Raw genomic sequence first — 15,789 nt, 5'->3', positions numbered from 1 at the left:
ATCCTAAGTATGGATCAGCCATATTCGTGAAGCCCCAGCTGGATTTCAGTGACATTCATACCAGCAGCTCAGACACAAACGTGGAGACATCACTGTCTGCATGTCAGAGATTTCCATCATCTCTCTGTACAAACCACCTGCCAGCCCCTTTGTATGGCCCGACCGACCATCCAAATGTAGAAAGAAGTACACTGTTGTGATTGGAGACTTTAGCTCTCACCACATAATGTACGGCTATGACTCTATTAATAGTGATGGTGAACTAGTTGAAAGCTGGATGGAAAATATACAGAGTTAATACATGACACTAAATTCCCAAAGTCTTTTAACAGCCACTGAAAATGAGGTTACAACCCAGACCTATGTTTCACCAGTCAGAGACTAGCACATCTGAGCGAGAAAGCAGCGCTTACAACCGGTCCCAAAGTCACAACACCACCCGATCTCAATCACTATAAAGTCTGCCATAACAAAGTGTGAAGTCCCCTTTAGACACCATTTCAACCTTAAGAAGGCCAAATAGGACTACTATAGAGAGGGAAAGAAAAATGCTCTTCTGGACGTTGAACCCTCACCTGACAACTATGCCAAGTTTGTCCGGGCTGTGAAGAAGACAGCATGTGCTCAAAAAAAAACACATACCTAGCATCACAGAGGAATCCTCACAGCTGCTGGAGCAATGTGAATCAGAGTTTGAAAAGATACCACTCACGAATTAGAAGAGGCACTCATAGAATTTCTGGGAAAGGAGAAACAGAGAACCTGGCAAAACCTCATAGAAAACACCATTATGTCTCAGAACAGCAAAAAAGCATGGGCCACCATCCACAAGTGGAGATAAGATCACACCACCAACCATACCGGACATCACACCGAACCAGGTCAGGAGCCAACTGGTAGCCAATGGGAAATGAATAGGCAGGCTCAGGGCTAAAGGACACCACAATACAATCATCCCAAGAAACCTACAGGACATGTCTATACTAATCAAGCCTTTCACTATGGAAGAGTTTGAAGCAGGACTTGGCACCATGAAGCTGGAGAAAGTGGCGGGACCTAAAGACATAATGACATTGAAGATGGATATCAGAAGAAGATGATAACCACCGTCGCTTTTGTCGATTTGCCAGCAGCTTATGACACTGTTCAACACAGGCTGCTGATCAAAGAACTATATGACATGACAGGCGATGCTAAACTATGCAGTGTAATCAGATGCCTCCTGAGCAACCAGATGTTCTACATTATACTCAACAACAAGAAAAGCAGATGGTTCCACCAGACCAATGGGCTACCACAAGGCAGTGTCTTGGCACCTCTCCTATTCAATGTGTACACCAACAACCAGCCTACTGAAAGGATGCAGTAGGTTAATCTATGCAGGTGACCTAGCCCTGGCAACACAGCAGCATGGCTTCCGAGAAGCTGAGTCTATCCTGGAAAAATGCCTCTCACATATGTCAACATATTATCTACAAAAACCACCTGCACCCAAATCCTGGGAAGACCCAAATCAGCAGCTTCCACCTCAAAAAACAGGGAAGCAAAACAGGAGTTCAACATAACCTGGGACAACACGAGGTTAGAAAACAACCAGTATCCAGTATACCTGGGAGTAACCTTAGCCCGTACCCTGAGTTATAGAGAACACATTAGGAAGACAAGAGCCAAGGTCTCCACCAGAAACAACCTAGCCCTGTGTTTTTCCGCTGCTGAGTACGCCCGTCCAGTATGGAGTAGATCCTGCCATGCACACAGAATTGACCCTATCCTCAATGAGACCTGCAGGATAGTGACTGGGTGCCTTAAAACAACTCCAGTACAACTGTCTCTATGCTCTCTAAGGCATTGCTTCCCCTTACATCTGGAGAGCAATTAGCACCCAAGCTGAGTGGACAAAGCAAGCCAATGACATCTGGCACCTACTCCATGCGCACTGTGTTGCCCATAAATTGGCACAACTTGCCTTTTTTTTCCAATAAAGAAACAATGGTGATATCTTGGGACCAGTCAACACCAATATGTTTAAAACTAAGTGCAAATATAATTATAAAATATATATTCAAAATCATTTCCTCCGGGTTCTCCGGTTTCCTCCCACAGTCCAAAGACATGCAGTCAGGCCAATTGGACATGCTAAATTGCCCCTAGGTGTGAGTGGCTGTCTGTGTCTGTGTGTCTGCCCTGCGATGGACAGGCGACCTGTCCAGGGTGTATCCTGCCTTCCGCCCGAAGACTGCTGGGATAGGCTCCAGCTCCCCCCCGCGACCCTGATGGAGAAGCGGCTTAGAAAATGGATGGATGGATGGATGGATATTCAAAATCATTGTTTAATGATTGTTTAATATTGTTGATTCTTTAAAATAAAGGACTTCTAAAATAATATTTAGCTGCATGCTAGTTATTTTTAAGTTAACCCTAGGTACTATGTGTCAAACACAAGGCCCGTGGGCCAGATCAGGTCTGTGATACAATCCTTTCTGGCCCACAGAAGTATTTTAAGTTTTTAATAATATTACTTGCTTGCTTGCTAATATTAGCCTGTTTCACAATGCGCTGCACTACAGTCCCCATCATGCACTGCAACGTTGTGCACTTTGACTCTCCCAACAACAACATATGACGCAACGGTTATACCTCAATTCACAGCTCTACACAATTCTACACCAATCATATAACCAAACACACTAGCTGCATTTCAGCTGCAGTTCAACCAACAACATCAACTTCAGCTCGGTAGCTCAGAAATTGAGCCCACGCTTTAATGAACTTGCAGCAAAGAAAGGATGCCAGATGTCTTGTTCATGCAGATAGGTAGGTACAAAAGACTGAGCTCCTGGGGACATTTACATTTTGAATATTTCAAGTATTTCGAGGTCTACTACAATATACTATAATGGAACTGCAGTACCAGTTCTTCTCAAAAGGGGGTGCCTGTTACTGTGACCCCTTCACCTCTTTAATTATCTCCATACCTCCAACTCTCCTTTTATCTTTATCTTGGACCTCCCCTTTCAGCCTACTCCCCCTATTACCCGCCTCTCCCTTAGTCTGGCTTGGCCCTTGTGTGTGTGTATTTGTCTCAGACCACTGCTTAGAGGGAAACACATGTTAGTAGTCTACAGGAAAAAGAGGGATGAGGAGGGAGCACTACATATGAAGGCACAAAGAAGCATTTAGGACATCATGCACTTTTTTACCCATTCTTTTTGCAAACGTGTGAGTGAGCTAAGTTTGTGAAGTGCATGGAACCGCTCATTTCTGTGTGCTGCATGTCACTGCAAAAGAATCTTCGTGCTCTTGTCATCGAATGTATCACTGTAGCTGAATTGTGAAGCTAGCGTGTGCATGACTGTAAATGTCTTTATACTGACGAGTATGTTGTATGTAGTCTGTGATTTATGTTCATATGTTTGAGTTAGAACTTTTGTATGAATGTACCTTTCATTGACTTTTCTCTGTTATTTTTAAAATTGCTTAGTCACTTTTCAGAAAAAAAAAAAGATGCATTCTACTCCGCTTTCCATTCCCATCTCCCTCCTTTTCCTTCTCGTTCTCTCAAATTCCTGCGTTCTTGCGGGAATGGACTCCTGTTACAATGAAGAAGGCACACCTAGCCGCTGCATGCCCAAATTTGAGAATGCAGCTTTCAATCGTACTGTAATAGTTTCAAACGTGTGCGGCACACCACCTGAGGACTACTGCATGCAAACCGGTTCCACACGTTCATGTCGCCATTGCGACGCTTCGGACCTTGGAAGGAACCACAACGCCACCTATCTAACGGACTTTCACACCGATGAGGAACCAACTTGGTGGCAAAGCCAGACCATGTTCTATGGAGTACAGTATCCTAACTCTGTCAACCTCACGCTACACTTAGGTAAGAGATTCCATCTTTAAAAGAATAGGCAAAAATATACACTATTTTCCACTTATCCCAGTTGTCCAACAGTTAAGACATGTTAAGTGTTTATTTAGTTTCGCATTGGGGTTACAAGGCTAATGTACCTGATAAGTATTGGACTCTCATAGCCACCAGCTTAGCATCATGCAAAGTGCATGCCTAAATTATCACCCACTCATCTAACTTGCCAAAATGCCAATATGTTTTAAAGTTCAGATTCAGATTCCTTTATTGATCCCAGGGGGAAATTGCAGTTGTTACAGTTGCAGCCATTTATGTAAAAATAAACACTTTACTAATAATTTAAGACAATATAGAGAATTTACAGTATGTACACCAGATTTAAGTACTTATGAGTACAGTAAGGTGGCGGTGATTGTGATAGTAATATGAAACATCAGGTATAAAGCAGTTACAATTATTTAAATTATTTAAATTAAGTTAGTGAAACAATTAGTGAAGTTATTGTTATGTATGTGGTTTCTGCTACTTCATGGTCTATAAAAGACTAGAGGAACATTTTATCGATCTTTGAGGTCTCGGGGGAGTTAATGGTCACTCTCCTCAAATTCCTTAAGAGAAATAGTATTAGATGAATGGGAGACTTGAGACACAGGAGCAATAAAGGGCCGATAAGTTTGGTTGCAGATAAAGATCAGTGCACCTTTAGTGGGTTTTTTTCTTTAATTTTTCTTGAGAAAAGTGCTGTGAAAAAGTTTACGTCAGATTCATGATGTGTTCTTAAACCACTGAATTATTCACACTTTTGGGCTCTTGAGTGTGTGTAGATTCTATTCTTACCAAAGAACTAATCCCAGATGAGAAAACACAAGTGAATGTCAGAATCTTTGTGAAAACTGCATAATTTCTTAAGAACAGTTGGAGAATGCAACCCATTGTTAGTATGTTGGCATATCTGAGCACAATGTGTGACTGTATTGAGATCTGTGTTTAAAGTGAAGAGAAGACATGTGAGTGTTCTGAGATCTTATCCTGAGGAGAAATTGCCAAGCAGCAGGAGACTTAGGAAAAAGTCACCTTTGTCTTTGCATTTGATCTCATCGTATGGGAGAAACTGCAGATATTAAGGAGGAAACTGAAGTTGCAGCTACCTTTTGAATTTTGGTTTTCTTTAACTTTTAAAGCAAAACTAACTTCTAAAATGCTAGTGTTACTTATTACAAATGTTAGGTAGTGGGCTCTGCTTAGCAGTATGCAAATCAGATCATGCTAAGTGGTTGCTGATTGCTACTGGTTTTCATTGACTTTTAGCCACTCTGGCACTGCTGAGCTGTTATGAGCTGTTAAGATGAAAAGAAAATAATTTAGAATTCACCAAGCAATAAGACATTAAATCACACTATCTGGCTACTTTTATAGACTAAGCAGTCAAGGCTGTGACTATAGGTTCCTACATAAAGGGTCAACATTTTCAGCCTCCCTCAAAAATCTTCCTTTGAACTCAGTGCAGATAATAAGAGAGCAGTTGGCATGTCTGGTAGTTCCTCCAACATGGATGGAAAGGCTAGTTTGACTAGGCCAAAGTGCATTAAGGGGCAGTTGTGGGCTGGAGGTTAGGGAACCAGTCCTGTGACCGGAAGGTTGCCGGTTCGATCCCATTGGCTGATAGTCCATGACTGAATTGCCCTTGAGCAGGGCACCTAACCCCCAATTGCTCCCCGGGTGCCATGGATAGGGTTGCCCACTGCTCTGGGCAAGTGTGCTCACTGCCCCCTAGTGTGTGTGTTCACTAGTGTTCATGTATGTGGGTGTTTCACTGCACGGATGGGTTAAATGCAGAGGTCTAATTTCACAGTGTGCAAACACAGTGACAAATGGTTGTAAACTCTAATTGTGCAAAACTTATTTATGTTCAACACCACATCAACACCTTAAACAGATTTGTACTCATTGCATTTAATTTTGGAGGAAGAAAAAGTCCATTAGGTCTAATTCTTCCTACTCAGCCCATGTAAACATTACAAACAACAGCAAGTGCCCTGAACAGCACAACCAGCAAAGACACAGCATCGTATTTTTACATTACAGTACACTACTCACCAAGCTGCAGTGGTGAGGAGTCCATTTCTCAGGGTTATTACACAAACCTCTGTAAATACACCCGCGAATAAATATTTGTCTTGGACCTGAGCATTTTCGCCACAAATATAAGTAAACCTGTCCTACTGTACAGCCCACGTCGCTCTCCATTTCAGTTTTACCCTCCGTTTTTGGTCGGTCACCTAGTTAAAAGTGACACATCATGAGGTAAAATTTTGCAGCTGAAGTTGAGGTTTTTTTTTTTTTCAAACTTGATCAAGTGGAAACACAGGTAAGGCTGCTTAGTTGAATTATTGGAGCATTTAGGAATGCAGCAATGACTCCAGGCGGTATCGGTCATTGTTTACAGTGTTAATGGAAGCTATTTAATGCTACTATTTACTCTTCCACATGAACAAGCACAGAAGAATGGTCTATTAGTTCTTTCTTTTTACAACATGATACATTTGCTTTCCATGAAAAGGCCAAGGCTTTCCTGCAGATGCTATATATGAATTAGAGGGAAACAGCCCAAACCCCAGACATGAGGCCATATAGGGTTGGTTCCCAGATAGGAATTAAGCCCTAGATTTTCTTTTTTTCATTCAGAATGCATTTACATGTATGGCATTTGTCTGACGGTCTTATCCAGAGCAACTTACAATTTGGTCATTTTACACAGGTAGGCCAAGGTGGTGTTAGGAGTCTTGCCCAAGGACTCTTATTGGTATAGTGTAGGGTGTTTGCCCTGGTGGGGGATTGAACCCCAGTCTACAGTGCAGAAGGCAGAGGTGTTAACCACTACACTTTCCCAACCAAGAATGCCATCTATCCCAAGAGTAGGCAGACATGCCAAGTCTCCCGGAAGTCGCGGGAGTCTCCCGCATATCAATAGTATCTCCCTGATGGCCGGAAGTCAGATAAAATCTCCCGGAATCCAGAAGTAGTGGCCCAAGAGTGAACATAAACGCGCGCGCAGGCGACACAGACTTTTCCCCCCAATCGCATGTGGGAAAGAGAGGGAGAGGGAGAGAGTGGCGCTCCCCTCATGTGCATATTCATGAAGCGCATGCAAAACAGAGAGGGTTCTGATTGGCCTGTTCTCTCCAAAGAGTCTGTGAGTCTGCCAATCAGTTTTTAGTGTGGGCGGGCAGTGTTTTTTCCCCTCCTGGACGGGATGCGTTCAGTGACAGAAGGAGCATCATGGCGGAGGGAGGGAAAGCGGATGCAGGGCCTTCCAAAAAGAAGAAATATAAAACTCATTTTACCTCTGACTACTCTAAAATATATCCATGTCTGGTCAAAGTAAAGAACAATGACAGTCTTGCCCGCTGTACAGTTTGTAATACTTATTTCAGAATTGTGATGTAGAAAGTTAGGGGGTCTAATGTCGAAGCCTTTGCTGTAAAAAAAAAGTTCTGTAAGTTTGTGGAGCTTAAAGTAAAGTTATGTTTGTTGCATAAGATGTATTGTATTTTTTTTTTTTTTTGCAGTGGCCGGGGGGGGGGGTTGGGGTTGTGGGGGTGGGGGGGGGTGTCTCCCTGAAATTAATTTTTGCAAGTTGGGATGTCTGACTAGGCTTAATCTCTGACTGGGAAACCAACCCATTTTCTACTGATCACAGAACAACAAGCTCATAAATTACAAATAAAATCACGCAACTAAGGCCTACAATGTGCCTAAAGCCCAAATTGAGCATCCCTAATACAATCATACCTGAGATTACATCAGGCATATCATTAAGATCATCATAACTATTCAAGATTGATGTGGACTGTTTAAATTTGATGGATACTGAATAATACTGCTAATGCTAGCACTTTGTTTATACTCCAGCTTCAAGAATCTTTGTTTGCATGATACATGCAAAGATATTTAATGTGATAAAGAGTGATTTGATCTTTTCCCATCCTGCTCCCAACGCCGGTCATTGTTTTTATTTATTAGCGCAATCCTTTTCATGTGATTTGCTAACAGCAAGCTAAAGTTAAAGTGACATACAAGCTTGCAGTATTTATTTTACCGTTTAAGCGGCCTACTACCTGAGACGTCACGTAAAATTTTCAATTAACATCATTTAGCAGACTGCTGCTAATAGTATGACATTAGGTTGGCAAATGCTTAGCCCAAGTTCCTCAACTCTTGTATGTCATGCTGGAACCTGCCTCTGTCGGACAGTTGGAACAGATGTGTTGTTACGTAAAAGTGTCTGGGGGGTCTTTTGCGTCCCTTAGATGGCTGAAGAGAGAGCCAGTTTACATTCTGTTGCCTCAGTTTGGAACAGCACAGATGTGACCCAATTTGAATGAGAGGAAAAACTAGCTGACAACATTGTGTTCTCTGTCTTCCTTTTTTGGGATTGCTGGGTCAAGTTATAGCTTCCTGGTATCTTCCTGGAAATCTTTACAAGAGAGGTACAGGGTGAGTCAAAAGTCACAGGACATCATTTCATTTTATTTTTTATGCTGTCACAAACCGCCGCGATGTGGTGCTGAAGGTGGTGTTTGTTGCAGACTTTCTGAGCATACACAATTTGTCTGAGATGACCCCAGAGATAAAAGTCGATGATAGAATAAAAATAAATAAATAAATAAAATGGTGTCCTGTGACTTTTGACTCGCCCTGTACTACAGCGAGCTGAAGCAGTTCCAGTGATACTGTTACTTTTAATCCACTGTTACTACATACAAAAGGAAGTTGACATTTCCGTGAAATAGTGTTTTTTGAAAGCTTAAAAAATTGCTCCACTGGACTGTGACAGGTTGCAAAAGGTTAGTGAATTTGTTAGTACTAAAGATTTCAGTGAGGTTGTGTTGTGCATGACAATAAAATATGGGATAATGGGAATCAATATTTTTATTGGCTCTGGGTTCAAAACAGTGAATCTATGCTTCATGTCAGGACTTTTGAAGCCAGGGACCCCTTGCTTTGTGAAAAAAATGCGCAGACCCCACATTATCTGTCCAGATTTTATAACTAAATATCAGTCAGGAGTTCCTGAATTCTCGCCCTCACTGAATCTTTTCATTAAGCTATGGCTTTAAGTTAATTAGCTCAACTAACTCCTACAGTTCTCTTCCTTTTTGTGGCTTTTTGCTTCTGGCAATCCACTGAAATACTCAATAAGAAGAAACACTTTTTCAGGGGCTTTGGCTTTTTTAAGGCTGTATTTCCCATTATTTGGTTAAAATTAATTTTACTTTGCTGACAGAATCAGGGTCATTGTGTGGATAGCTTCATGGTCTTGTTGGCTACCACCTTTTTACATACTTTAATCCATTCTTTATTAAATGCTGTTGATTTGGCTAGGTTCATCTTCATCTCTAAACAAGGCAGTCTATTTGGCAGTTTCAATTATAAGCTATTGTGATTAGAATAAGAAGATGCAATACAAAACATGAAGTCTGGGTCAATGCAGATACAATATTTGTCATGTACATATCTTTACCACCATCACCATCATAAAATAAATAAATAAATAAATAAATAAATAAAACAGTATCCGTGGGGGGCAATTTCCATCTTTTTTGTGGTCTCACAGTGTTTTTGTTCTACAAAAAGTAGATGATTCTATGATGGAAATGTCCATAATGTATACAAACCAAATTCCAAAAAAGTGCAAATAAAAACTTAAAGCACTGATTTATAAATCTGCTTTTGGCCTGTATTTAAACAAAGACAATATAAAGACAAGACATGCAATGGTTTATCTTATGAATTTTATTGTTTTTTGTAAATATATGTTTCTTCTGAAATAGATGTGCAACACATTCCAAAAATGTTGGGACAGGGGCGATTTAGGACTAGCAACATTCTGAAATGTTCAAAAAACATCTTAAATAGGTGAGGCAATAATGCTTGAATATAAAAGGTGCATTCTGGAAAGGCCTAGATCTTTATGAGCAAGGATGAGATACGGACCAAAAAGGAAAAAGACCAGATTGTTAACAGCATAAAGTTCAAAATCCAGCCTCTGTTATGATTGAGGACGAGTGAGTGGGTAGCTGGCACATCGCTGAAAGCACTATTATTGCTGAACACATTAAAAAAAAATTTAGATGCTGTCTTTTTCGGAGATGTCCATACTTATTTCAACATGACAACACCAAACCACATATTGCATGTCTTACAACAGTATAGCTGGGTAATTGGAGAATGCTAGAATGGCCAGCCTGCAGTCCAGAGCTGTCTTATTAGGTCTTATTAAGCTGAAAATGGGGCAAAGACCCCATGTGGTTTCACATCTAAAGATCTGTAATACAGAAGAACCTTCAAAACTGAGTCCGTTTTTGTCTTCAGCCCCCAAACAATTATTTAACACTGTTAAAAGGAAAATTGATGTAATACAGTGGTAAACACACTGCTCTCCCAACGTTTTGGAATTATGTTATGTTGCAGGCATCAAGTTTGGAATGGGCATAACCTTGTATCTCCATTTTTGATGTTTTTCAGTTTTGACATAATTTGAAAATACCTGTTACCCTTTACATTGTATGTAAATTTCATGATGAATGGATTCAAAATGACACAAAGTGAGTTGGAAAAAAGTTTGGTTCTGTTTACTTACATTAAAAGTAAAGTAGGTTTTTTTCTCTTTCCTGTAAAGTTGTCATTTTGGAGATTCAAGGGGTTTGTTCTGACAACAGTGACATATTCACAGCAAACAATAAAGTCCATGAGGTAACCCATAAAATAGTGTTTTTGTGCCATTTTCAATGTAATACAAGTTAAACCAAATTTACTAATCATAGCTTTCTGTTTACTTTAGCTTTTCACATAGAGTCCCAATTGTTTGGAATTGGCTTTGTACATAACTGGAAGCAAACTGGGTTTTCATCTTCTTTTTTTTTTTATTATGTTTAAGTGAAGTTGTACTCAGTGAAGAAAGCTGCCTTTGTGCTGACTATTTTATCTCTGTGGAGAGGTGTGATTTATTTTCACAGCAGGGGGGTTTCACCCCTTATTGCTTGCTAGCAGCTCAATACAGACTCACATAATTTCACATATCATGTCCTAGTTAGTATTATTAGGTAATTTCAATTCCCCTATAGGGGGTCTGATGAAGGCTACTGCCCTAATAAGTAGTATCAATTCGAATTTGAATGTATATGGTCTAGATTTGAGGTGACAGACATCATTTTATTTTATACGTTTTAGAGATCATTAGATGTTACACACATTGAATAATATGTGGTCACTCCTGTGACTGTGCATTAAACATTACCTGCTGTTGAGCTAGCATACACAAGCATAACCAGCAATATGGACATGATTTACTCTAAAGAGTAACTGTAATGTGGAATATAGTCACTGCAAATCTGATTTGGAATTACATTTGGGGTAACGTTAAAAAATCTTACACGTTAAAAAGTATTACATTATGAGGATGCCTAGAGACTCTATAAAATCTCAGAGCCCCCTGACGACACGTCACAGACCCCTCTTTGAGAACAAAGGCTTTAAGTGACTCAGCCTGTGAAGCTAATTTATAAATTATACTGTCTGGACTTGCTAGCCTCATAACTGCCCAACCAATTTCACAATGTCTGCAAACAGCTTAATCAACTTGACTGAAAATGTACAAAGCTTAGAGCAACATGCCTCCATGTCAAGAATGCCATGTCCATCTGTTCCGATCAAAGCAATTCCAAGTATGTTTAAAGCACCCATGAAACAAACGCAGACTGAGTTCTTTGAGATGACACATCTTTTCTCCAAAAACTGCTCCATCAATGAAGAAAAGGCATAGAGATGAATAGCATCCCTGAATGCATGCTTGCCATAAAAAATCTACTTTCTTTAAATCACAGCAAAAAAGGTGCAAAAAAGCTTTTACGTTGGAGATGACAGTGCATGTCTACCCGTCAAACCATATTGTAAAAGGCTCATTGTGTAAGCAGTCACTTGGCATGCAGTATACAATGCAAAACAGCTGCCCACAAAAGCTAATGTCTTCCAACTTACCACATCATTACAAACTCTTCAGAATGAGTGTGCTCTTGTTCACATAACCATCATCGTTCAACAAAAGGGCCTCAATTTTTTTGCCCTGACCGAGCTGGTAAAGCTCTGGGAGCAGAAAATGTATGGTGTTCACAATTGCATCTGTCCAGCTGGAAAGAGGAAAAATAACACCATTGCTGATTGGATACTTATGAGACTGTGGGCTACAATAGAAAGAGTCAAGTCCACTTGAACTCTCTGTTCTCCTGTCAAATCTGCTTGTGCATGGAAAAAGCATGCACTCTTACCATTGTAGGTTTTCATCTCTGCAGTTTGCCAAAGTTGGTTCTTGCAGTCCCTTAAAGTCATGCATTTGGTGTTATATGGATCTTTCTACCGAATTATTTCACTTGTAATTGTAGCTAATTTTGAGCATAACTCCAAAACACTGCCAGTATATGACTAGTAAACAAAGCCTTGAACCGCTGTAGACACATAAAATCATAATATTTTAAATTTCATTTAATTGCAGAACATACGTTTGACTAGTGATAGTTCTTAATGTTACACACAGACTTTCAGACACTGGGATACATTGACGTCGAAACAATAAAATCTAACTGCTCACTATGTGGCCATGAGGTGATGCCGTTTCACTTCTTGCTCTAAAATGCAGGTTCCTTGTGTCTCAGTAGTGGCATAAAAACATGAGATAGCATTTCTTTACTAAAGGTTATTTATTTATTTATTTATTTTAAAGTTAAGCTCATAAATCTAAATCTTTCAATTTTCAGATCTAAAAGATATTTAAAAATGAAAATTGAAAAAAAAAAAAACAAACATCTGAAGTCTGAATACTGGTTTATTTAAATAGTTTTAGGTATTTTTTTTTTTTTATGAGACTCCAGTCTTGAACTAATTCCATAGAACTGTCCATATAACAAAAAACATCTTAAGTCATGTTAACATGACCATTGACCATTACCATTTTACAGGCTGTTTACCTGACCTGAATCCTCTGCCACCAGACCTCTGCTGCTTTTTGTGTTTGTCTTCTTCCCTGTGTTTTGTTCTTAGTTTTTTGTTTACACTTTCTTAGTGTTTTGTTTACCTGCCTTCAAGACTATATATATATATATATATATATATATATATATATATATATATCACTGTTGTCTGAATAAAACATATCTCCAAAATGGTAACTTTACAGGAGAAGGAAAAAAGTTACTTTATTTTTGATGTAAGTCAATGGAACCAGATTTTTTCCCCTGTCATTTTGGGGCATTTCTTTTAGTCCATTCATCATAAAATTTACAAACAATGTGAGCATTTTCAAATTATGTCAAAAACTGAAAAACGACAAAAATGGAGTTACAAGGTTTGTTCCAACAACAGTGATATGTACGTCCTAATTGGCTGCCTTGTGTTGTGCTTCAATGGAAAAGCAGCACAGGTTAGATGACTCCTTATGACTTCAGTGTGAATGAGTGGGGAAAAACAGTTATGGACTGAACTGTTTTTTGACATCACAAAAGCAATGGAAATTGGCTGATTTTGCAGCTTAGTTCCCATATATGGATCATATGTACTGAGGAGGTTATGGTACATTATAAAGCTCTAACAGTGTTTACATGCTACTTCAAACTCTTTCACATCAAGCAGAGAAATTTCATCTTATGGCCTTCAACTTGTAACTTGTCTATAAAACTGAAAATTCACAAAGCTTCCATACAAATAAACAACATAAATATTATATACAAACATAAATATTATATTCTGAGATACTCTTTACTGAGGTACAGCATTTATAAGACTGCACAACACCTACATAAGTCTTTCATGACAGTGACATTGAAATTGACAACTGATGCTTGCCAGAATAAGCTTTAATAAATGTTTATCTAGATTTTTGTCAGTTGTGCTAAATGCTTACATAGGAGTCAGGCAGACTTATGTGTGCTACCCTTCAGTGATGAAGTGCTACCACATTCTCTCTCAAGGCAATTGGCAGTAACATTGTCTACATACTGTTTGTGCTCATACATTTAATTTTGTGATTACTTACATATTCAGATCACTGCATATCATCACTGTCCAAAACAAATGCTGATGTTCACTTTTTTTTTTAAGCCTTTACCTTTACCCTGTGTAATCGATGAATGGATCAAGGGAAATCCATCAAAACTGCTTGGAATATTGTTTAATGTTTTGTCCTGTCCTGCAAAGTTACCATTTTGGACATATTTGTTTCGTTTGGACAGTGACAATATGCTGATATGTTTCCATAATTCCTATATGCACATATGCCTATACATGCATACTGTATATAGTTGATCTTAGATCATTAGTGGTACTCTACAAAGCTCTGATCGAGGGGTTTCCTAGAACCTCTGCTTTTATTTTTTAAAAACTTTTGTAGGTCACTGAACAATTAAAATTCTTAAGTTTGACACATATTCATTTATCCCAACTTATTGTCTTACAAAAAGGTAGAGGAGAACCCTTAGGGCCTTTTAGGCCTTCAAAGAAGGCTTAATGGATTCTGGGAACCTGAAATGTCATGTTTGTAATTTGTAGTTAATTTTTTTTCAATAGAATTGTGCTTTTATTTCTAAGTTCTGCTAGTACGGCAGTACTATTATTCCTTCATTGTTAAGTGTAAGATAAAAGATGTTAATTTCTTCAAATGGCCATTGAAAAAAAAAGTTTTTCATGCTATCTATTCATTGATATGTTTTGATTTCCAATAGACATGACCAATTATGTGAGAAAAAAACATTACTCTAAGCCTTCTGGGAGTCCAGAATATGTCACTAGGTTGTGAGGCACAAAAGACAGCGGTCGCAGCTCCACTCCAGGACTCAGGACCCAAAAGGGTCACTGTGAAAATGCTACAAGGTAGCATATATGCCACTATGTCTGTCAGAAGCTTCAAGCAAAGCATGGAACCACCTTCAAATGTCTCTGTTTAATACAGAACTGCCTGTTTTGAATGTTTTGTTCCACCATAAATGCTGCAGCCCTTACATTCTGGTGTCTAAATGTGCCACTGTTTAAGGTGGAAGGGAAAATCTGAAGAAGCTAACTTCAGCCTTGTCACAAAACACTCATGTGAATCGCTATTAGCTTAGCGATAACAGAATCCTAGAATCATTATAGGGATGCGGTGGTTTTCCTCATGTTTTGGCTGAGTTTTGACATTATTGGCTCTAATTGAAGGCCAGCTCTAATTATCACATGTCGCCATGGCAAAAGACACATTTAAGACGACTTTCTTTCTTGAAACACTTCTGAGAATCTGGCACTTGGACTGCATTCTTGATGAGCTCATTCAGAAAGAAACAGCCAGCAGTAAAGGAAGCCTCGTGCATATTATAAATGAGGATAGACAACAAGGTAGCACACAAAAAGCTTCAGTTCTACATGATTAAACGTGTGCAATGATTCTAGCAATGATATTCAGCTCGAGTGGCTTGCTTTTTTTTGGAGTGGGCCTGTACTGGGCTTGTCGGGTTCATGCAGCTAACCTGGCTGTGATTTACATTCTGTTCAACTTGCTTCATTTTCTTAATTCTATTTTGCCTCTATGTATTATATGTAACGCGATACACATGATACTCATCATGTTCTTTTCAAGGCGGCAAAATTTAGAATATAATAGTTTCTCCTGGGATAAAATGCTCATGAATGGAGAGAAGACTCTTGGTGTGGACGGAGATGTTTTTTTTTTGAGAATGGACTGGGAAAATTTGGTCAGAAACATTCAGATACGTGTGCATGTGGCTATAGAATATTTATCACTGACAGAGCCGCTACTTCAGAGTGGTTAACGTGATTGCACTGGCTGACAGAATCACTGATGCCATGCTAGCAAGAAGCCTCAAAGGCTCAAAGCA

At 39.3% G+C, this 15,789-nt stretch overlaps 1 protein-coding gene across 1 annotated transcript in view; it reads left to right on the top strand.

Annotated features, from left to right (window-relative positions):
- Nucleotides 1–3,077: 3,077 nt before the first annotated feature.
- The window catches only part of lamc3 (laminin, gamma 3), a 202,644-nt gene continuing 189,932 nt past the window's right edge, over nt 3,078–15,789 (top strand). Inside the window, exon 1 of the mRNA XM_017698781.2 lies at nt 3,078–3,883. Within this exon, the coding sequence (XP_017554270.1) occupies nt 3,505–3,883 (379 nt within the window). The 5' untranslated portion in view covers nt 3,078–3,504. The remainder of the gene's footprint in view (nt 3,884–15,789) is intronic.

The sequence above is a fragment of the Pygocentrus nattereri genome, chromosome 23 (genome assembly GCF_015220715.1).
Source record: "Pygocentrus nattereri isolate fPygNat1 chromosome 23, fPygNat1.pri, whole genome shotgun sequence".
Taxonomy (NCBI): domain Eukaryota; kingdom Metazoa; phylum Chordata; class Actinopteri; order Characiformes; family Serrasalmidae; genus Pygocentrus; species Pygocentrus nattereri.
The sequence above is the reverse complement of the archived record's forward strand: the minus strand, read 5'-3'. Positions and strand labels throughout refer to the sequence as shown.